Source organism: Squalius cephalus (assembly GCF_949319135.1).
Source record: "Squalius cephalus genome assembly, chromosome: 19".
Lineage (NCBI taxonomy): Eukaryota > Metazoa > Chordata > Actinopteri > Cypriniformes > Leuciscidae > Squalius > Squalius cephalus.
This window is the reverse complement of record NC_137140.1, coordinates 18,770,827-18,795,841: the sequence shown is the minus strand read 5'-3', so window position 1 is coordinate 18,795,841 and position 25,015 is coordinate 18,770,827. Positions and strand designations below refer to the sequence as shown.

The 25,015-nt window shown below is 37.3% G+C and overlaps 1 protein-coding gene across 2 annotated transcripts; it reads left to right on the top strand.

The window, feature by feature from the left end:
• Positions 1–198: 198 nt before the first annotated feature.
• Positions 199–24,488, top strand: baiap2l1a (BAR/IMD domain containing adaptor protein 2 like 1a). Of its 2 annotated transcripts, none has more exons than XM_079850483.1 (14): positions 199–413; positions 1,234–1,309; positions 1,474–1,560; positions 11,424–11,485; positions 12,792–12,863; positions 12,954–13,088; positions 15,224–15,376; positions 16,945–17,100; positions 17,285–17,405; positions 17,599–17,812; positions 20,422–20,481; positions 20,603–20,744; positions 24,273–24,313; positions 24,410–24,488. In XM_079850483.1, exons 1-14 carry the CDS (start codon positions 363–365, stop codon positions 24,480–24,482), a joined length of 1,443 nt encoding a protein of 480 aa, XP_079706609.1. In that variant the 5' UTR covers positions 199–362; the 3' UTR covers positions 24,483–24,488. The 2 variants fall into 2 exon arrangements, with proteins under 2 accessions (XP_079706609.1, XP_079706608.1); XM_079850482.1 differs by having other exon boundaries at positions 20,600–20,744.
• Positions 24,489–25,015: the final 527 nt, after the last annotated feature.

The window sequence follows — 25,015 nt, the reverse complement described above, 5'->3', positions numbered from 1 at the left end:
GTAAGTGTGTGTGTGTAAAAAAAAAAAAAATACTCAAAACAATATACAAAAGCAACAATGAGACAAAAATAAAACCGAAAAAAGGATAGATAATTAGACATTTCTGTTTGATCTTAGAAATATATGACGTCACGGATCCCACCTTTCCACGTGTGGCATGAGGTCGCGCGGAAAGGTTTCATCCTCCTTCGATACATCAGTGCAGTATCGTGTTCTCCTCAAGAGCGCCCGGGCGCTCTGTTCTCTTCTCTGCCGCTTCACACACTTTAACAGGTGGGACGAAAACACAGATTTACGATTTGAACGGGGAAAGTTAAAACAAACACATTGTCACCAAGGACGTTTGAGGAATACCTGCTAAAATGTCTCGAGCCCCGGAGGAGGTGAACAAACTCACCGAGAGCACATATAAGGTAAAAGTCGGTTTAAATTGCGTGTATGTATCATATTTGTCACTGACCACCTGTTATTAAACCCAGTAGGCTACATACAGCCTTTTGAAAGTTGTGTTGCTAAGTTAAATAATGAAGTGCTATTTTATGGCACTCTTACATTTTTGTCATCAAGGTACGTCTAAGTTGTGCAATGAGTCATGAGTGCATTTAAAAGTGCTTCAGTTGGGTTTCTGGGTTGAGTTAAGAAACCTGTTTGTGCTGGACTGTTTCTGTTTTTGCATACTTGACTGTTCATTGTTTTGCCAAGGGTGTGTTCCTGGGAATGAGCAGAGGAACTGACTAGAATTACATTACAGAATAGCATTTCAATAGAGACACAGAGGGCCCTTGAGATAGGCAGGACTTTGATCTCACAGGCAATATAATTATAATTATAAGTCAATGTTTAAACAATGCTATATTTAACTACAGTAGAGGTATTTTTAGAAGGTAAAGTTACTGTAAATCTCTTTTATTGCATGGACAATAAAATGTGGTTAACATTGAATGGGAAAAATGTGTATTTTTGAAATGTGGAAAAAGGGATAGTTCACCCAAAAATGAAAATGTTGTAATTTATATACCATCATTATGTTCCTAACCTGTAACCCCACTGACTTCTATCTAATGGACAAAAAAAAAAAAAAAAAACACAAAAAACCCCCCAGAAATTTTTTATATTTGCTGCCTAGTTGTAGGCACATTCATTTGAGTCAGTTTTTGAAGATCTTAAGTTTCATTCAGCAGCAAGCTATTTTCCATGTAACTTTGTAACATGAGCTTTGTTCTGCTCTCCCAGAATGTGATGGAGCAGTTCAACCCAGGACTGCGGAATCTGGTTAACCTGGGAAAGAGCTATGAGAAATCAGTGACAGGTAATCACATCACTTAATTTACATAAAAATAAATAAGCACCATACTTAGGCATTTTCTGCTCAACTGCTCAAATAAACTCAATATTTCTCTAAAAATTGTCGTGATACACGCAGCTTGGATTTCAGTTCCTTTTAATCAATATGAGTTATTCACTCTCCTGCAGCAATGACCTTTGCTGGAAAGGCATATTTCGATGCAGTCTCAAAGATTGGGGAAAATGCTGCCGTATCGCCGGTTTCTAGGGAGCTGGGTGAGTATTACTCTTTAAATCATCACCTAGAGGTCCTAATCTGGTCTTCGCCTAAATGGATGTGCTCTGTGCACAGAGCGGCTTAACATTTCCTTGTAGATGATTCATTGCACTCAACATGTCTTTGAATATCCAATGGCAGTTATTTCCTCATTTTGTCAAAAGGCAGTTCTATGTTTGCGTCTGCTTTAAGCCGCAGACAGGTTTGGTTCTTGTGACTTTTTGTGACTCAGAATCAGTTTAATTCATATTGTCTGGAAATAATGACAGAGCTTTACTGTGATTCATAAACTACCATCTGTTTCATGGCAAGTTTTCATACTCACCACCCTGCAGGTTTGGGGTTTTTTTGTGCAAATTACTAAGATTAATGGCTTTGCCTTCACATTCATCTTTTAATTTGCTAAAAATATTGTACACAATGTCCTTATTGCAAATACATTAGGGATGAACGATATATCGGCCACCATATCGGTATCTGCCGATATATGTTCGGTATGTTTTCATTTTATCGTTATCGGCTCACAGGTATATTAAAGCTGATAAATAATGGATTAGCCTATTTCCTTCAGCTGACACCCTTCAGATGCTCACTGTTCACCATGGTGGTTTTGTATTGCTTGAAATATGATTGGAATCACAAGAAGTTGTGGTGTAGTGTTGGGTTGGCCGGGACCACAAGCAGCTCTGTCTTCGCACGGTTAAGTTGAAGGTGGTGGTCCTTCATCCAGCCAGAAATGTCTGTCAGGCAGGCTGAGATGCGAGCAGTTACCGTCGGATCATCAGGCTGGAATGAGAGGTAGAGTTGTGTGTCTTCAGCGTAGCAGTGATAGGAAAAGCCATGTTTCGGAATCACAGATCCTAGTGATGTCATGTAGATGGAGAAGAGAACTGGTCCAAGCACTGAGCCTTGAGGCACCCCAGTAGCTAGATGTTGGGTCTTAGACACCTCACCTCACCCCTCCATGACACCCTAAAGGACCTAGCTGAGAGGTAAGACTTGAACCATTGGAGTGTGGTTCCCTAGATGCCCTTCGTCTTTAGGATTGACAGGAGGATCTGGTGGTTAACTGTGTCAAAGGCACTCTTTACACTCTTCGATCTTCACACGATGAGGGCTGCAGCGACCACTGCTTTTTTTTAACTGTATAAGTACAGTTAACATGTGCAGCGCAAGTCTGTCATATAGGCTACATAAAATTATAATAAGAACATCATTATAATTGTGTGCTTGGGACATGGATTTTAACGGTGAGACTTTTGTTTTTGTAATCAGGCTCTCAAAAATTATATAAAAACTCAAATTTACATTTATTGGCCAATATATCGGTCATCGGCTTTCAAAAATAAAGAAGTATCGGTATCGGCCAAAATTTTTATATCTGTGCATCCCTAACTTTTCTACTTACTGTAAATGATGTTTACAGTAAATTTTGCTCTTCAGTGATGTGTGCTTTTGTGAATGACTGAGCTCCTTTGGCTTTGTCGTTCCCTGTTCTCGCTGGAATCCCTTTCAGACGGCTCGGATGACCACCAGACAGTGTGAATTCTCTGCACATGCCGGCAGCAAACACACAAAGCAAACAGTTACTCTTTGAGACTTTGTCTGCAAACCTTTCTGCCCCTGAACCCCTTCCAAAAAGCATCATAGCTCAAATGTTCCAAAGGAATATGCAAACTCAAAGTGCTTTCCATTTATATTAACATTTAGTGCAGTCATAATGTTAATATAGATGGAAAGCACTTTGAGTTTGCATGTTCAACATCTAATGCTGTAGTGATTACTGGGGCTGCCTTCTATGTCAACCTGTTGCGTATATGGATTGCATTGCTTGTGATTGCTTGTGGCACCTGATTGACACAAGGACTTGATTAAGTGAGCATTGTGTCAACATCAACACACCTGCAAGAAAGTTCCAGAATAGTTCCAAATAAATGTAGGTTAACACAATTGAATTAATGACTAATTAATTAAACTTAATTAGAACTCTAGACTGCATGTCTGGGCCGCACGTGTCATCAAATGAAGCTATATAATGAATAACCATTGTAACTCTCCATTTAGTTCTTAAACAGTGATCTAGGGAATTTTAACATCCTGTTGAGGCTGTATGACTGGAATGTAAGAAGTGCTCAGTTTAGTCACCCTCCCTTTTTCTCTTGCTGACACTCTTCTAAAATTAAGACCATGAACATTCAACTGCAAGAGTGCTTTTGTTTTAACAAAACAAGTTCCTTAGTGTCAAGATGTTTGTCATCTTATGGTGGAATTGTGTGTGACAGACATTATCTCACTGCACAAATACAAACCAGAATGTGGTTGGTAAGATCATAGTGAATTTCTAACCTGTCAAAAACTGTTTGGATTAGGTGCTTTATGATGTGAACTTAAACATGTTTTTTTTTGTGGCTTTTTTTTAGTGAGAATAGGTCTATTTATCAACACCTAGAGCATTGTACTAGCGATTTGAGATCTCTACAGTGGTTGGCAATAGAATACCGCTGTCGCACATTAATGCCTTTTAAACTCTTTCAGCCTTCTCAAAAAGCATTAAGGCATTAAACCATTGTCTGGATTTTTCCTCTAACTCTCCCTCTAATGTAGTTTAAATATTTATTTTTCTGTTAGTCACTTTTATGCTTCTAGTAGATTGACAGAAATACTCTAGGTCAACACCTGCTTGTATGCAGGTATATGAGAGGTGTGCAGCGTTTGAACAGGGTTTCAAAGCCACTGATTCCGCGCTGGGGTCTGTCTGTGGTCCTTAATGGACTATCTCAGTCGACTAAAATAACTAGCTTCTGGCAGACGGTCATACGCAAGTCGGCTTGCGCCAAAAGAGTAACACTTGACGATGTATGAAGTAGGATGTAGGACTAGCGTGAGCTTTGACGCCTCTCGCAGTTCAAACAAACGGCTGGTCAACCGTGTTCATCATTACGTTGTGCATCAAGTTCAAGGGTTACTCTTTTGCCGTAAATCGATGTGTACGGCCATCTGCTGGAAGGTGTAATTTTAGTCGATAAAGTTTTAAATATGGATATTTTTCTTACACAAACGTATCGCTTCACTTCATAAGGCCTTTATTAACCCCTGTAGATGCGTGGAGCACTTTAATCATGAATGGATGCGCTTTGATGGACTCCCAAAGACATACACCCATTCACTCCCATTATAAAGCTTGGAAGAGCCAGGATATTTTTTAATGAATTCCGATTGTATTCGTCTGAAAGAAGAATGTCATATACACCTAGGATGGCTTCAGAGTGAGTAAATCATTGGCTAATTAAAATTTTTGGGTGAACTATCCCTTTAAATTAATGTAAAGCCGCCTTTCCACTGCACATGACATTCGGACTCTGAGAATTTGCCACCTAATGGCAGACTGGCAGTCGTAATGATCTTTTATTATGACAGTATGCGGCAACATGTATGTTAAAATCGCATCAACACTAAACGTTGATATTCCAATATTCTATACTCTTACATGTAAGGAATGGAACGGATGGAACTGGATAATATTCTGAATGTTCCAATCCAATCTGACTTCTGACCTATAATGCTGCCTGAATCACTATCATACACTGTTCGTTCGTTGGCCAGAGGAGAACTGGCCCCCCAACTTAGCCTGGTTTCTCCCCATTCTGTCATCTGATGGAGTTTTGGTTTCTTTCCACTGTCGCCTTTGTCGCCTTTTTTCACCTTTGTTGCCATTGGCTTTTGGCTTGTTTAGTTGGGGACATTTAATTAAATATTAAACAATATTTTTGATCTGCATGCATTGACACCATTATATGAGAATGGATGGATGTCTCAAAAAACGTTCAAAAATGTAAACATCTGGGAGAAAGATAAGAGCAGACATATGGATAGATGGATCTGAATAAGAGTGACGACGCAAAAGAGCGCTCTATTCGGTACGGTTTTCTTTGCCCACACACCCAAAGCGTGCAGCCATGGACATAAATCTGTACAACACGCGAGTACTGAACTGAGCTCTCTTTCGCGTCTAAATGGACAAATACACACAATTATGTCTAAATGTCCTGTTTTGGAGAGTATTCACGTAAACACAGTCGGTTATGTCTTTACAGAACGTAAACGGTTGTGAGAAGAATATAACATGTGCATCAGTGCAATTGGATCCGCATGTCATTGGACATGATCCGATGTCTTAAAGAGACATTGCGTAATAAACCTAATGCCGTCTGCCCTTAATATTAATCAAAAAACAAAAGAAAAAGAGAAAAGGATTCACTGCTCTTTAATTAAAGGATTAATTATATTTAATTTATACAAATATGTCTGCCTGAAAGAATAAAGAATGATGTATGCAAGTTGTTATAAAGAATGCATGTATCATTCATTGAAAAGAAGACCATGTTCTACTTTAGGAGAAGTGGATTTATTTAATTTTAAGATATTTGTTTGTCACAGTAGTTAAATCTGTGTCTGTATTGCATGTTCAAACTTTAAAATCATTCATATTAACAGGTTAAAAGATGTTTTCTCCAGGAGTATATAATGGGTTTGGAAATTCTAAATGAATGCATTGCAATTTAACCAAACCCATTTGCTTTTAGTCGACTAAATCTACTGTAGATTAAAGGGTTAGGTCACCCAAAAATGAAAATTATGTCATTAATGACCTCCGTTCATCTTCGGAACACAGTTTAAGATATTTTAGATTTAGTCCGAGAGCTTTCTGTCCCTCCATTGAAAATGTATGTACGGTATACTGTCCATGTCCAGAAAGGTATTAAAGACATCATCAAAGTAGTCCATGTGACATCAGTGGGTTAGTTAGAATTTTGTGAAGCATCGAAAATACATTTTGGCCCAAAAATAACAAAAACTACGACTTTATTCAGCATTGTATTCTCTTCCGGGTCTGTTGTCAATCCGCGTTCACGACTCCGCAGTGACCCTGCTGACGTAAGACGCTGCTGACGTGTTATCTGGTGCGCCCGAGCTTCGTTTACAGTCTGAGGGAGACGCACGCTGTATTCAGGATATTCTACATTGTTTGTATTGCTATATTTTTTAAAATGGTGCATAAGTGTGCATGTCGAGAGCATTAGCAGCATCTTACGTCAGCAGCGTCACTGCGGAGTCGTGAACGCGGATTAACAACAGAACCGGAAGAGAATACAATGCTGAATAAAGTCGTAGTTTTTGTTATTTTTGGACCAAAATGTATTTTCGATGCTTCAATAAATTCTAACTAACCCACTGATATCACATGGACTACTTTGATGATGTCTTTAATACCTTTCTGTATACTGTACATACATTTTCAATGGAGGGACAGAAAGCTCTCGGACTAAATCTAAAATATCTTAAACTGTGTTCCGAAGATGAACGGAGGTCATACGGGCTTGGAACGACATGAGGGTGAGTCATTAATGACATAATTTTCATTTTTGGGTGAACTAACCCTTTAAGTCAACTAAAATCTTATGGTATTTCGTCGATTAAAACTAGACTGAAACTAAAACAATTCAGATGACTAAAATATGACTAAAACTAAATGGCATTTTAGTCAGAAGACTATGATTAAAACTAAATCTAAATCTAAATTTGCTGTCAAAATTAACACTGGTTACATCATAAGAAGACGGGCATCTACGCTTGTATTAGTCTCTCTGTTTATCCCAAGGTTTACTGTACTCAGCCGGATTCAGGCCGAATCCAGATCAGATGAAGGACTTGCTCCTAGAAACGACCATAACACAGCCCTGAAATGTCAGCAGAGACCATGTCAACTAGACTATCCCCTCCAGGGCTCGCAAAATTTCAAAATCGCTGGTAGCCCTTCGGGCAGGCACTCTTCAGATTTTGGTAGCCCGAAATGAATTTTACTAGTCCATATAAAAAGACTACAATTTTTAATGTAGAATATTTATGAGTCAAAACAATGAATCAAAAACTTTTTCAAAACACAAATATCAACAAATATGCATCTGGTAATAACTGAACTGAAATTTGTGTGACCAGTATGGAACATGAATCAGTCTGTGTCTGTGGCTCAGCCCCCAATGAGGGTATGATAAAATAAAATAAAAGTAACTCTTTAGTTTAGGGTCTAATACTCACTATTAACTAGTTTCATTAACATGGAGATGGCAGGGCTTTTTCATCACTGAGGTCCTGAATGTGAGATATGCTAGTTAGGGGGGTTCGGGGGCTCCCCCGAGAAAATTTTGATTCCTCTGATCTACATATGTGCATTTTAAGATGTTTTGAAGGGCAAAAAAAATTGGATAACAATAGCTTTAAAACCATGTAAGTGGGCAGCTGATTATTTTTCTCTCCTTATTTTTCGCATCACACTCCTATTCTCTTTGTTTTTCTCTTGCTCTGTCTCTTCCCCTCCTAAAGCTGAGCTTTGACTGATATAGGGTTTTCATTTTTGTCTGTCAGTGAAGAAAGTTAAGAAAGGGTCAACTGACAGGTTGATTTATGAATCATTTTCTCAGACACGTTAATTTACTGAAAGCTACTAGGAAAGCTAGGTAGCCTAACGTAAGTTTATTAAATTCATTCACAATATGTACACATTCATTATTGATCTTATTCTTAATACAGGGCCGTAGACAGGGCTTTATAATCAAAGAGGTCCTACATTTAAAGTTATTAGGGGGTTCAAATTTTTTATTTCTCTGATATGTCCATTTCAAGATGTTTGAAGGCCCAAAAAGGATAAGAAATAGCTTTAAAACCATGTCAGCGGGCAGTAGATGATACCTGCTCTCACTTCTTATCCATCACTCTTTCTTTTTCTCTCAGTCTCCTCATCTTGCCCTGGTTCTTCCCCACCTAAAGCTGAACTTTTTTAATTTACTGAAGGCTACAAATTGTATATTAATTCTCAACATGTACACATTCATTATTATTCTTGTGCCTATGATGAAAATGGCTTTGTTAATGCTAATGTCCCCTCACAATGACAGTAAACTAATTATTAGTCACATTACAGGCCTATTTTCAGTTCAAAATGGCGAAATTAGACAAAAGTATATTCATTTGCCTGATTATTTTTGTCATTTGTTTCACATTTATGACCTAAAAAAGCTGTTAAATATGAAATGTTTAGTTTAGCTACTTACATCTTATCTCGCACTTGACCGTAAACTGAAGCGAGTCGCTCTGCTCAAATTCGCGCTCAGCAGCTTCTTGTGAACATAAAGCCCGCCTACTTTGATTTGATTGGTCATCTCAAATATTCTGACATTGACGAGCACCACCGACCAATGAGTGACAGACCAATGAGACTCAGATGAACACACGCACACCCTGTTCTCTCTCTTTCTGACGTGCGCGCCGCTGCGGATTGAAGATAAATAACGCGCTGAATCTGATTATAACAAGACTGAAGCGAACACTATTTCAGATAGCCCGTCGGGCAGGCCGGTTATGCATTTTGGTAGCCCGACTGGAAAACACAACGCCCCGGGACGTCGGGCAGGCGATTTTGCGAGCGCTGCCCTCTGAAGGTCTCATCGACACGACAAAAGTTGTTGTTTTTTTCACGAAACGTTTTTTTTCTCTGTACAGATGAAAACGTTATCAAAATGATTCCCGTTCACACAGTTTGTCGGAAACGACTAAAAAAGCTGTATTATGCATGCCAGCCAAGTAATTGGCAATGTCACTTTGTAAAGAAAGACTACGACCACGATGACATACACATTTAAACTCGCATGCCTATAGACTAAACGCGTAATATGCATGTGCATGCCACCAACGTTTTAAAGTTTACACGGGTGTAACAGTTTATAACGTATCGCTTATAATGGTATCGCTTTCAACTCGTTTTCAAAAATTTGCACTTCAAAGTTTGCATTCTCAGGCCACCAAAACGCAGTTGTCGTGTAAATGAACAGCCAGAACGCATTTAAACGTTTTCTGTTTTCAGTTGAAAACAGTGTCGTGTAAGCGGCCCCTAAGTTAATAACTAATAATTTTTACAACGGAAATGAATCAATTAAAACTTACTTAAGCTAGACAATGACTTTCTTCTAGAGCTGCTGTACAGACAAAACAATCTTTCTATTATCCTATTGTCACTGTAAAGCTGCTTTGAAACAATCTGTATTGTATAAAATGCTATATAAAGTTGACTTGACTTGACTTGACTTGTTGCCCAGATAGCTAGTGTGCAATCTGCTGGTGACATGATGGAACATCCTTGAGATGGCCAGGTCCGGTCAATGGATCCAATCACATCACAGCATAAAATGGATGAGGGAGCGGATATCGGTTCGGAATACCAATATTTGATGCAATTATCCATTGTAGACAACCCACTATTGTTCACAGGGCTTGACATTAACACCCGCCAAATGCGGGTGGATTTCAGCAGTGGCGTGTAATGTAGTCATTCCTACTAGCCACTTTGGCTGGTTAAATTTTGTATATAATATTTACATTATTCAATTGTCTTTTAAAAAGGCATCTAAAATAATAAACTAAATGCAATGTTGTACATTTACATTTATTCATTTAGCAGACTGTTTTATCCAAAGCGACTTTTGTAGTGTTAAAAATTATAAATTTTCCGATACATGATACTGAAATATCTGAAAGGCTTCCAATACTCATTTTCCACAGAAAAGATACACGCTAGATACCAGCTGCGCTTTCTCGCCCTCTCATTTAATTTGCTCCTGATTAATATTTTTGGTGTTACAGGGCTCAAAGTGGCATTTACTCATTCCCACAGATTTTGATCTCACACCTAAAGTGTGTGCACATAAAGCCTCCTCTCAGTACTAAACTGAGTTATTTTTGTTGTTTTGTTGAGTTCTCATTGCTTACTTCGCTTAAACAGTCAAATACACACAAAATAATGTCAAAATGCCGGTCTTGGCGAGTATTCACGTAAACACAGTCTTTTATGTTTTAAGTGAATCTAAACAGTTGAGAAAGATAACACATGTGTAACTATAATGGATCCGTGCATCAGGTCTTAAAGTGACAGCAGATGCCAAAATATGAGATGATATAAAAAATATCTATATGGCAAGTTTTTCCCCATGGTATCGATGTCAAAATTGTTGCCAGTGAAAATACTTAGTGGCTAACTTTGGAAAACCACTAGCCACAGTGGGTGGTAAGCAAAAAAGTTAATGTCAAGCCCTGATTGTAAATAATCTGAAATCAACATGATGCATCGTTCAAATCCCATTTTATCTGAAATATGACATATTTGTGAAATGGGATAATCAAAGTAAAAAATTGCAAGATGGGAACTGATTTGATCAAGAAAAAAGCCGGAGAGGCAGAAATTACATTTACAAGGGGTACATTTTGATTTCTGTTGCATTACATTTTTTCATTTAGCTTTTATACATTTAAAAGTTGATTTTATTGATAATAATTCTCCATTTAGACTTTTTCCATTGGCAGGGATGCCCTGTAACCTCTGTAAGGTTGAGTACCTTTTTGCAACATCTCTGGGGTTGTGAAAAAACAGAGCAGGTGCTGACACTCTCAGCACAAAGACTGCATTTACCGACTCGCTCCTCTGACCTTACCATGCTAATGATGCTTTTATAACTGCTAGATGAGTAATAATGATGCAGCTCACCTCAGTTTGTTTGTTCTGGGGTTTGTTTTATGAGCAACACTAATGGAGCCCTAGAAAGATGAAATGATACTGATCATACAGAGTAGGAGAGACGCATGATAAAGGTGTAGTCATAAAAGAATACACATGTAAAGAGAAGTTCAAGTCTAAAATACAACTTGATACCTCTCTGAAGGCAACTTTGAACTGTTTATCCAGTTGAAATGGAAACAAAACTCTGAAATGTAAAAAATCAGTAATTTAGCAATAATGTTTCTTTTTTATTCTCAGGCGTGGTGTTGGTGGAGATTTCAGAAGTGCACAAGAAGGTCCAACTGGAGTTGGAGGAGTCTGTAAGTATGCAAGGTTCTTCATATGGTTTATGATCTTGATACATCACTTTTTTTCTCTTATTCCTCTCCAACTCCAGAAGAAGTTGAAGAACACATGAAGAGTTCAGATACAAAAGCCTCTAAGTGCCATCTGAAATTTTCTTCTAGAATTTATCATTTTTATCAAGCTTGTATATTTAAGTTCAGTAATTTCACTTAAATGACAATTCATAGGTAATTTTCATTGCCATTTAAGTGAAATTACTGAACTTAAATATACGAGCTCGATAAAAATGATCATTCTAGAAGAAAATTTCAGATGGCACTTAGAGGCTTTTGCATCTGAACTCTTCACATATTCTGGATATTCCACAAGTTAAAATGATAAATTAATAAATTTTTCTTTTTTTTTTTAATTTAGCATACCCATGATTCTTCATATTATGTGTTGCTCAATGACTCAATGACTGCTTGGAACCTTTTGTGGTTTTTCAACAGGATAATTTTTGTAAATTCAGAATTATTATTATATTGCCTTGTGGAATGTATACACTACTGTTCAAAAGTTTGGGGTCAATAAGATCTTATTAATACTTTTGTTCAACAAGGATTCACTAAATTGATCAAAAGTGAGTGTAAAGACCTGTACAACACTGATGATAGTAAATGTTTCTTAAGCACTAAATCAGCATGTTAGAATGATTTCTAAAAGATTATGTAACACTGAAGACTGGAGTTATGGCTGCTGAAAATACAGCTTTGCCATCACAGGAATAAAATACATTATATAATATATTAAATAAAAACAGGAATTTTAAATCAATTAATCGTAGGGCTGTATTAAAAAAAACTAAATACAATTTTTATGAAAGGCATCTTTAAGTGTTAAAACCTACGAGCAGAACTGTAGCAGGCAATGCTATTGGAGGAAACCTTTATGGCATGAACTTTGTGAATTTGTAACTTCAAACATTTTTGTAGTCACATGATTTGACATTATAAATCATACAGTCATATTTTGCCTTAGGGATAGTGTGTGCTGAACTTATCTGTGGCATGTGACTGTATTGAGGGCTGCTGACCCTTTGCTCTCTTGACTTTCAGAGCATTTCTTCCTCCAAAACCTTTTTTTATCAAATGATCTGAGGTATTCAAACTCAGCGTTATGAATATTTAACCACTGGAGCTGATAAGATAACCCTTTCTGTTCAAATTCTCTACATAGTCATGTCATCATAGTATTGGAATGATTTCATGCAATTTCACTGATATTGATTTTTTATTGCTGTGTGATGATGATTTATTGCCATTAACCGTGTTGTTACAGTTCATGAAGTTCCACAGAGAGCTCATTGCTGAACTTGAAAAGAAAACTGATATGGATATCAAGTACATGAATGTGAGTATTGTGTGTTTTTCTTCTCGTCATACTTCCCATATTGCACTTACCTGCACTTACCACAATACTGTGGTATTACATTCCCTCTAGGCCACATTCAAAAGATACCAGTCAGAACACAAATTTAAGCAAGACTTCTTGGACAAATCACAGGCTGACCTGAAGAAACTGCGCCGGAAAAGTCAAGGGAAGCATTCGTCCAAGTATGAGATCAAAGAAAATGAGGTAAGCATTTATTGTATTTTTGCTATGAAATCTATCTATCTGGCAGTCTTTTCTTTCTGATCATACAACAAAGCTGTTCCCTTTGTAGTCCTGATATATGGATGAGAATTAACATTTTTGAGCCATGGTTTCGCTCTGGGTTTTTAGGCTAGTGGCAACAATTTATGATTAATAATGTCTGTGATTTAATATTACTTGAATAGACATGCTGTCGAGAAAAAAATACACATAAATTATACTTAAATTATACTTAAAGTACAGTTATGTCATTTTGAATAAACATTATTAGGTACAGTACTTTTTTTTTATGAAAGGCATGCATGAATGATTTGTTCACAATATCTAAAATATGCATTTAGAAAAAAGATGCAATTTTACTTAAACCAGTCAACCATTTAGTCTTTATAGCAACATTTTAACAAAACAAAAGCAAACAAACAAAAAACTATATATATATAATATAATATATATATTATATATATATATATATATATATATATATATATATATATATATATATATATATATATATATAATATATATATATATATATATTTATTTATATATATATATATATATATTTATTTATTTATTTATATATATATATATATATATATATATATATATATATATATATATTTATTTATTTATATATATATATATATTTATATATATATATATATATATTTATATATATATATATATATATATATATATATATATATATATATATATATATATATATTTATATATATATATTTATATATATAATATATATTATATATATATATATTTTGGAGGGCAAAATGTAAAAATATTTATTTCAGATAATATTTTACTTATAAATCCAAAATCTAAAAGCCAAAAGGAAGTTCTCAAGGGAACCAATGACAAAGGGCTGGCTCTACATGACAAAGGGAACGGCTCTATTCAATTCAGTTTCTGACTCAATATCAGGAACATGATTTGACACTTAATACAATCTACTTGGGTGGGCTCTATTAATTTGCAGTTTTAATAGCTCACCATTGTGTTCCTCCTATCAAAGCCGTACTGTTTATTTGAACGGTTAGCAATGGAAACCTTTTTTTTATGTAATGTGTTTGCTTCTGAGTGTCTTTTTTGACAGATGTCTGAAGGAAAATTGAACTGAGCTGATGCTGAGTTTAACAAAGCATCACCCACAATTATGTAAATTGTTTTAACGGAGTTAAACATTAGCAGTAAAATGCTTTTTAGTCACAATAAATCTGAAACTTGAAATTGCCATTGTAAACACAGTATCAAACTTAAAACTCAGACATTTGGTGTAGTTGCACTTTGGGCAACCAGAGTTTGAGTCCTGACTTGAGGTCCTCTCCTGGTCCAGTGGTCCAATGGTCCTGGTCCAATCTCTCCCGTGATTTCCTTTCTGTCCTCCTACTGTCCTATATTACATAAAAGCAAACAATCTTTTTGTGTGGGGGCAGTACATATTTAAAAACTTGTCTCATGCAAGTCATGCAAGTATGTACATCTTGAGTTGATGAAATGTCATTCACCTCAGTAGTGACTAGAATCTTATCCAAAAACATGTTAGATCATGTCCCTGACAAAAACCAACCGAATCATAATTTCAGATAGCGATGAAGTCATTATCATACATTCATATTGCACTCAGAGACAATACTTGTTGTGTGGGACTTGCGTGTCCAGGCATGATCTGCGAACGATTCTGAAAACAACTCCAAGGAAACAAGCAACGTTCACGGTCACTATGACAACTTGCACAGAACTACTGTATAATAGAGAGGGGATTCCTGTGAAGAAGAACAGAGCTCTGTTTCTAGTGTCATTTTCACAGGTCTGCTGGGTAACAGCTCTGTTCTATAAAAGCATAGACTCAACAGTCTGGAAAAAGAGTTACTCACAAGAAAATGACAGCATTAGCATGAGGTGTTGACTGTGTGGACTTCTTAAATATGTTGATGTATCTCATTTTGTTAAATGTGATGTTTTGTTTGTATTTCTCAATGTAATCTGTCCCAAAAATATGTATTTCAAGCTAGAAATCAAGTATATCTGTCCCACTCTAGCTGACTACTATGTGTGTATCATGTGATGCAGCCATATCGTATGATTGATTTCATCTCTAGTGTATGGAGACCATCTCATCCCGGCAGACAGACATGCAGAGCTTTATTGCTGACGGATGTAAGGAGGCTCTGATGGAAGAGAAAAGGAGGTTCTGTTTCCTAGTGGACAAACACTGTGCTTTCTCCTCTCAGCTAGCAGCCTTCCATGACAAGGTGACCCACTGAAAAATATTCAGCTTTTTAGTGTCAAATTTTAAACTTGCTAATTTTCCAGTTAATATTGTTGTTAGACTTTGGGAGCAACAAGAAATGAAAATGGTACAAGTTAACTACTTTTGAAGAGTTTTGGTTTAGTACAATAGTTTGAATGCCTTTTAAAAAGACGAAAAAAAAAAGTATTATAAAATGTAATTCATTCCTGTGATGCAAAGCTGATTTTTCAGCAGCCATTACTCCAGTCTTCCGTGTCACATGATCCTTCAGAAATCATTCTAATATGCTGATTTAGAGAAAAAAAATCGAATCCATGACCCTTTTTTTTTTTTTTCAGGATTATTTGATGAATAGAAAGTTGATGAAAAGACCAGAATTAATTTGAAATAGAAATCTTTTGTAACATTATAAATGCCTTAACTGTAAGTTTAAAAAAAAATAAAAAAAATACTGGCCCTCATTTATCAAAAGTGCGTACACCAAATTTCCAGCGTACACCTGGCGTACACCCAAAACCACGGTGACTTTGAGATTTATCAATATGGACGTTGGCGTACGGCACGCTCAAATCCTACGCCAGCTCAGGAGGTGGTGTACGCACGTTTTGAGTGTGGGAATGCGCAGAAAAACAATTCCTAACACCACAAAACGCACTGACAAACTAAAAGATATGATATATTATGACCCACTGTAAAAAAACAACAACATAGTAATTATAAACTTCAGTGTTTATTTTTGTGCAACATGGACTTCAATGTTTAATTTGTGTGACTTTACCAAAGCATTTGAATTGTAGGCATATGTATTCCTTAAGTTGTGAGCCTGTGCGCTTTACCTGACGTTTCAAGCCTTGTTTATACTTTCGCCTGGCTCCGCAGCGCGAGTCTCCGCAGACTGCGCGCGCACCTCCCCAAACGGACGAGGCGTTTGTACTCGACGCGCTCGCCGTTGTACTATTCTTTGAAACAATGGTTAGGCCAGGGTTAGGCCCGGCAGGTGTGCACGGACTGGGTTTAGTAATGAAAGGCTTTCAATGACCAAAAAAATAATTCAGACTGACAAAATAATAAAAATGCCATTCTTCTTCTTTTAAATAATAATAATAATACAAATAATAATAATAATAACGACATTCTTCTTCTAAATAACAATAAGCGTCATTAATAATAAAAATCTAGAAATCAATTTTGTTTCTTTCCACTTCCTAGTTTCTCTTTCTCTTTCTCAAAGAAGTTTCTCTTCTTTGCCGTCTTCCGTGTGTCCATGGCGTAAAATGAGGGCGTGGGGGGAGCGGAGACTTGAATATATAGGGGCGTGTTATTCTAATGACGCTCGTTTTCAGCCGCGGCATTTATCAAGCGCAGGTATTGCGTACACCTGGATTTCAAAGGTACGCACAGCTTCATAAATCAGGCGGTGAGAGGAGTGTAAGCATAATCTTACGCCAACATATACGCCCGTTTCTACGCAAGAATGATAAATGAGGGCCACTGACTCTAACATTTTGAACGGTAGTGTACCTTGTTTGCATTTCTTTCTTCAAACTGTATGTGCACTTGCACCCACAGGCCAAGGAGATACTGACCGTCAAACTGCCCAGCTGGCAAGATAAGTGTACCGATGTCACCAGGGTACCAGACACGGTGATATCCATGATTGAGGGTCTGCGGACTTCAATGTCAGTCATACCCGAGTCCTCGCCTACATTGGAACGCCGTGAGAGGGTTAGTCTAATGTTAGAACATGCTGTACCACCATTAAATTTACATATGACTGCTTAAATGCTATTTTTTGTTTGTTTGCTTGTTTGAGAGCCACATAGCATTCACATGTTTAAGCCAGAACATCAATGTGTTGAGTCGTTAACTTTTATTGAAAAAAGGCATACTGAAATTTTTTTCTCCTCAGACCAATTCCAGTTCGATTGTTCCGCCCCCAGCCCCTTCACTCAAAGCCCACACAAGCCCACTGGCCAGCATGTTCTCCCAGGACATTCCCAAAATCCCCATCTCATCAGAGCAGTACTCAGGCAAGCTGACGGCTCCCTCGCACTTCGATCTAATCAGACTTCATCACTTCTGCTCTCAACAATCAAGTGCAGTAGTCTTTGTGTTGATGAGGCAGTCCTTGAAACATCGCTGTGATTACTAATTTAGTTGATTACTGCCTCTAAATATCTTTAGTTAATGTCACTTAAGTTGTGCTTGCTTTGAAATCAACAGATCTAGACAGTCTAGATGGAAACAGCCTTTCTAGGTCTACGTCTGTGTCTAGCGGGATTGATGTGGCCAAGAAGAACAGGGTGCAAACTATCTTCCCCCACACAGCGGGAAATAACGAGACCCTGCTGAGCTTTGATGATGGAGACATTATCATGCTGCTTATCCAAGAGGAGCGAGATGGATGGCTATATGGAGAACTAGAACATACTGGACAGTAAGTGCTAAAAAAGACATTCATTCAATTCAAAATTCCTTTTCATCCTTTAAAGCAGGGGTGCCCAATCCTGCTCCTGCCGATCAACTGTCCTGCACAGTTCATCTCCAACCCTAATCAAACACACCTGAAGCAACCAATTAAGGTCTTCAGGATCACTTGAAAATTAAAGGCAGGTGTGTTTGATTAAGGTTGGAGATGAACTGTGCAGGACAGTGGATCGGCAGGAGCAGGATTGGGCATCCCTGCTTTAAAGGATAGTTCACTCCAAAATGAAAGTTCAGTCATAATTTACTCACCCTCATGATGTTCCAAACCTAAATGACTTACTTTTTTCTGTGGAAAACAAAAAAAAGTTTCCATGGACTTTAATTATATAGGAACAAACAGTTGAAGCATTCTTTAAAATATATTTTCTGTTCTGCTAAATAAGTAAGTCAAACAGTGTTTCCCCTAGGATTTTTTTCAGGGGGTTGGTAGACCCCTGAAACTACTAGTGTTGCAGAGCGGGCGTGTTATGGATACGCGGTGTTGTCATAGACGCGGCGCGCAGTAGGCGGTTGTTTGTATCGGTGCATTTCTAGAGTGAGCTAAAATTTGGTGAATAAATATAAACAACTTTTTTTTTTACACAACGAAATGAAATGGGGTTTTTTTTCACACAAATTCGGTTTTCTTCTTCTGGTAATCAAATGAAGACATAAAACATTAATTTACTTTCTTTTAATCATATGAAATTAAACAAACTTTTTTCAAACAACTTGCTGCACAATGAGCTTTACTGTTAAAATTAAAACATGGAAGAAAACTTGTGATTATTCCTTAAAAAATAAAGTTTTGATGATCATTTATTTGTATTAGTGTTAGTATTATTATTATTACATTGAGACATATCAAAATTCTACTGTACAACAGTAATATATTTCTGTCAAGTTAAACCGAACTTTTATTTTGACAGGTTGCCGTGAAGACCTTTTGAGTTTCTGTGTGTTTATGACCATGACCATAGTCTTTCTCAAATGAAGCAGTTAAATGCTCACAGAGTGACTTTCAGAGTGGATCTAGAGTCTGGAGATAAAGTTCAAGCATTCGTGTCCTCATATAGGCAAAAAACAGTGCGACGCGCTTCAGTGTGTGCGCGTTGTCCCCTCAAAACAATGGTAGGGGAAACACTGATATAGGTTTGGAACAATATGAGGCTCATTAAATACACTGCAACTTTTTATTTATATTTCCTTTGTCCATGGTACCCCTTTGGCACTTGGATGATAGCAACATTAGCTTTTCTAAGCTGGAAATACTGGCTCCATGATTCTGTTTGTCAGATTTACTCTCCTAATTTGCACAATTTGCTAAGGCATGTTCAACAAGTCAAATATGTTCGAGATGCTTACATAAGTCATCACGAGGGATCAAGCATGCTGGTGTAAACCTTTGCAGGGCAGTAGGTTTATTGGCCCAAACAAAAGTGGTTCCTTCAGTTAGACATGATGAGGGGCATTCACAGACTTTTATTTCCAAATGAAAGTTTTCTTGACCTGGCAATGTGCTTCCAATTTGGGTGGTGTAACAACGGGGCGAGCTGACATTTGACCTGACACGTTTAGGGCGAGTTTGAGTAAGGAATTATTTGTAAATGAGAATGTAGATTCTTGCTTAGCGAGATACGGCACAGACAAGAGTTGATTAAGCTTTTCAGTTTTGGCATGAAACTTCAAATGAATTGAGTTTTGTTTTCACATTTAGTAGTTTTTAAAGTCTGCATGAAATCAAAATGGGCTCTATTTAGTTTGTTAGCGAATATTACTAGTCTTGAAGAATTATTTCATTGAAAGTTAATCCATAGGAAAATGTCACACAGCTCTGCTTTATCATAAAAAAACTCAGCAAAAGAATATCGATTTATTGATGCACAATTTATAAAGTTCTAAATTTATGTTTAACTGTTCTTTAGTGTGAAGCTGATTTTTGATTAGATTAGTTTAACTATCTGATTGTTTTTCTTTGCCTTTTTGAAAACGACAGTTGTTGCAATTTGATTGGGTGATGCTGGTGGCTTATTAAAAACATCATTTTAAAACTAACAGGTGAATCTGTTTGTTATATCAATATTTACATGCAATCATTTATTCATAGCGACATACAAACCAAAGCAAAATGATCCTACTGCAGTGAAAGCATCAGTGTCTGTGCTTTGTGTAGTCTTACACTTGTTTATTTTGTATAATTTAATGAGCAGCTCTGTTATCCCTGACCAGATCTGCCATTTCAGAGGTCTGAGGTCCACAGATTTTCTCTCACTACCCATTATGCTGTCACCACTATTTTGAGAGTTAAAAATGTCTTAATGCACTGACGCACTCTTGAAGGCTCAGTTCAAAGTTATCCACAGCTGGCGGTGTGACAGTTCCTAAGCAACCAAAACCAAATGAACTCTTCATACTACATGGTGTTTCGCTGTACATTTGTACCACTACAGTGGTTTCTGATTAGTCATACAATGGCAGAGAACAAAAAATTGTCTTAATGCATATGGAAATGGAGCTGGCACCCATTTTTGTCAGAAAATCATGATGCACATTATGGACATTTTTTGCTTTCAATTGCAGGCGGGGCTGGTTTCCCTCATCTTACTGCCGGACGTACAACGAGCCAGTAATCGCAAACAGGTGAGTCTGCTCTTTCTTTCATTTGAGCAAAAATGATGGGATGATGGGATTTTCAACTGAAAATAATGCTTATCTAACCATTAACAAATTAACAAATCAATTTATGTACTTTGTTCAGCAGAGTCGAGAGTGTGACTGATCTTCCAGAGCAGCCGGAGGAAGACGAGGAGGTGGAGGAACCCGTGCTGCTGCCCCCGCCTGACTACAGTGACTCATCTAGGGACAGACCCATCAAGCACTCCACCCCCTCTCCACAGAACACGGTAAACACAGTGCGGTGGCAAATAGGAATGCCGAGAGCAAAGTTAGTTTGAAAAGGAGCCATTTTCTGGAAAGAGAGACACAGGGTAATATATGAGCGTCTTATCCTTTTGTGGATGAAATAAAGAAGGCAAAGTCATTCTGGGAGGTTGTCACCTGATTGAGTCAGGTTTTCTTCTAAGGCAAAAATGAAACATCTTTGTTGATTCTGGAACAACTTTCCAATCAACCAATAAGATTTAAGGGGCAAGTTTACAGTTTGTCAAGGTAAGGCTTATGGCTTATGGGGCTTCTAAATCAGTGTTATTCACCTAGCATTTCCCTTTAGGGAAAGGTTATGGGTAGGGTTTGGTATAGGGATAGGTTTAGGACAAAATTTTTGGACAGTAATGTTGTTCCAGGATTAACAAAATATGTTGATCCAGGAACATGTCTGTCTTGGCAAAATCACGATGACTGGTTTTTGTTCTCCCAGTCCCAGCCATGTTTTTCAAGCAGAACAACTGTTTTTAACATTGATAAGAAAGGATCATGTGACACTGGCAAAATGGCTACTGAAAATTAAGCATTGCCATCTCAGGAATAAATTACATTTTAAAATGAATTAAAAAACATTTATTTTTGTAAGTACTACTGTATTGAACTGTACAACATATGGGGCCTGTTTACACCTGTTCACTTTATGCATTTTATAACCATCAAATTTGTTAAAATTGTTCCATTTACAATTGACTACATTAATGTGTCTCTGCAAAATGAATATAAATCCGATCTTCAAGACGAAAGCAACAGATATGCGCTGCATTTTATTTATCATCAGCTAATTTAAAGCTCAAAGACCGCAATAGGAGAGAGAGCAGCGCTAACACTAGTATGATCATTTAGTCTAAGTTAGTTTGATTTTGTCACTATTAATGAAGATCACCGTGTGTTGAGTTTCAGGATGCAACGCCAAACTTTAATTTTTGGCAGTTTATTTGCGTTTAATTTGAATTTTTTCATTTTGGGAGGAGTAAAACCAGATGCATTTACACTTGCCCAGTTTAATTTGGAATGCGTCTCAAACCACCTCCGTAAGTGGTTTGAATGATCGATTTAAATCACTCTCAAATACGTTTCGGAGGGCATTTACACCTGGGTCTTTTCAAGATCGGATAGCTGTGCAATCAGAGAAAACGCATGAAGTGACCAGGTGTAAACATGCCCATAAAAGTTCAAATTAAGACTCTACCATTTCTGAGACACAAATAAATTTGTGACACTGACCATGTGAACTCTTCGTACATACAGTCAGATGTTCTTCCATTGAAGCTCAAGATACTATTTGGATCATCTCATCATGCTGAAGAACATGGTTATATATGGAGTTTGTGCAGCTTGAGTGCTGCTGTCATTAAAGCAAAATTGCTTAAAACTTTAAATTGTACAAAATTAGATCTACATAAGTTACAAGTTACTTATAAGACCTGCAATAATGTAACCTTTGTTCTTTGCCAGGGGGCCTAGGGAGTGGTACATGAATGCTCTGCATTTCTATCATTATGAAAAATAAAAAGACATCTGAAAAATGCTCCCTACCTGGTTTTCTCATTGTGAGGGAGAGTGGAGACTATTGCACTATAATAACTGATGGCAAACTCTATGTGAGTATCTGTGCAAAATGTGCAGAGCACATCCCCAGGGCCAGGATAGAAAACCACTGCTCTACTTCATTTTACTTTTTGCTATGGAACACTACAGGATTTTCTTTTTAAGGATTTTCGTTCAGCTTTCCATAAAACAAAAATTCTGTCAATCTGTTCCCTAAAACCATGGTATGACTTAAAATGAATTATGACTTTTTTCCCCCTTTTTTGTCCTTTTTGAAGTTTGACAGCCTATAGACCCCTTCAATGTAAACATCGAAAGCCTAGGTTGGGTGCGCGTGCAGCATGGGGTCAGAAAAATGGCGCGGCTAATAGACCGGCATATTGTGTTAAGGTATGCACTGTCTTTGCCACCACAGGAATGGGAACAGTACCATAATAAACTTGTTTTAGCTAATGGCGATTGTATTCCCTGATCCCGAGCTCCTAACAGAATGGGTAGACAACGTTAGCAAGTAGCCAGATATTCACTGGTACTGCTATCAATTCAGATAGATACTGCTATCTGCCAAGTCTGTAGCATGACACAGGTCTCAATTAATGCCAGATATCAAACTTCACCTAACTATTAAATCAGTCTACAGTTTACAGAAAACATCTGTTTACTTACCATGGCTTAACTCTACCGTTGTTGTCACAATATTGGCTCTAGCCTGCGGCTAACTACTAGCAGCTGGCTACGTCTGTAGCATGAGACAGGTCCATCACATTTACAAAACTATTAACCTGCATAGCTTAACGTTATTGGCTAGTGTACAGAAAACTGTTCATAGTTTTTTTTAATATAAACGTGCTGACTGGGACAATGCTACGATCAAAGAGGCTTGTGTTTGTAGTGCTCATATCAGGTAAAGTCATCCTTTATCATCCCTTTCTGTTAGGTTAAACTTGAAAGTCTGGATTGCATGAACAGTTTTCTGCACACTAGCCTATAACGTTAAGCTGTGCATGTTTATAGTTTTGTAAATGTCATGGACCTGTGTCATGTAGACTGATTTAATAGTTAGGTGAAGTTTGATATCTGGCATTAAATGTGACCTGTGTCATGTAACAGAATTAGCAGATAGCAGTATCTATCTGAGCAGATGTCGTCTATGAGATCCTGCAGGAATCCTCAAAAACTTTACTCCACAACTGGTGCGATTTTCAGAGTTCACGACGAAACAAATAGGCGTTTTTTTCCTTGACGAGAAATTCTCTGGTTAACACACAATTCACTGGGGTGGAATGAACTTTCTGGCCCCGACCTGCGCGCTTCAAACTGCGAATTTTCCTGTGACGTCAACCGTGAAGGGGTCTATAGTCACTGTAACTGTTGTTGTTTGGAAAAATGAATCCTATGGACTGGAGTACTTTTATGGTGTTTTTTTTTTTTTTTGGGGGGGGGGGGTCTTTTTGTTTAGCTCGACAGCCTTTTGTTGTTCAGAAAAATGACATTGGAATGACATGAATGAGTAAATTGTGACATAATGTTCATTTCTGAGTGAACTACTCTATTAATATGGAATAAGGCCTGCCTTGATCAAAACTCATCTGATTTTAACTCCAAGATACTCCATCCTTCTCTCATATAAAGTTATGTGCATCTTCCCTGACTGTTTACAGTTCATTGTCTCTTAAAGTAGTTTTGATTAGATTGTCAACACCAAGGCAGAGAAAGGAAGCATTTCAAGATTATCAAGATTCCTGACGCATATGATGATGTCATAGGACACATTGATTGTTCCAGGTACTTAGTCGGCTGGTGAAACAACAGAATTATGTGTTGACGTCCTAATCGAACCAGTCTAACAGGGAAAATCAACTCTGCTCTTGCATGTTCTAAAGAATGGAAGCACCGTTTATGCTAATCACTTTTTATTCTTATTTCTGTGTTTGCAACAGGTGTCTTTGCCAAATGGTAACTCAGTGCCTCCGTTCCTTGAGTGAGTGTCTTATAACAGAATGAATTCCCAATATTACTACAGCGCTCTAGAATTTAACGCATTCTCTGCAATCACAATGCTTGTTTTCCTCCTCAGGGGTGGGAATCCATTTTCCACGGTCAGACTACGACCCACCATCACAAATGACAGATCTGCACCGATCATATGATAACAGTTCATTCAGCCCCTGCCCCGATGTGAAGTTGTGTCTATACTGATGCATTGCAGATATGGCAGAAGAACCAAATGAAAGGATTCTGTTACAGCATCAATTTTAATCCTTAAATTTTCTAAAAATACAAACCAGCATATCTACAGGAGGCATTATTTATAAGAATTTTAGACTTTGATTAAATTATTATTTTAAATTGTATCTGGATCACATGCCCAAATCATATTTCATTTCAAAATCCAGTGAAGTAGTGTTAGATTTGCCAGTTGCCAAATTGTTCTGGTTGGAATTTATTCATTTTAGCCTGTTTTTGTTATACAATATCATGATTTCATTGTTTTAAAATTCTGATATGTTCTGTTTATCCTTCACACCTTTTCCACGTTTAAAAGAGAGAAATGTAAAGACACTTAGTTAAATTGTTTATTCCTCATGTTAAAGATGAGTGCAATGTGTGGTGATAACATTCCTACTAGCTGCACAGCTGATTGTTGGCTTATAGGCTTTATCTGGACATCATCTCAAACTTG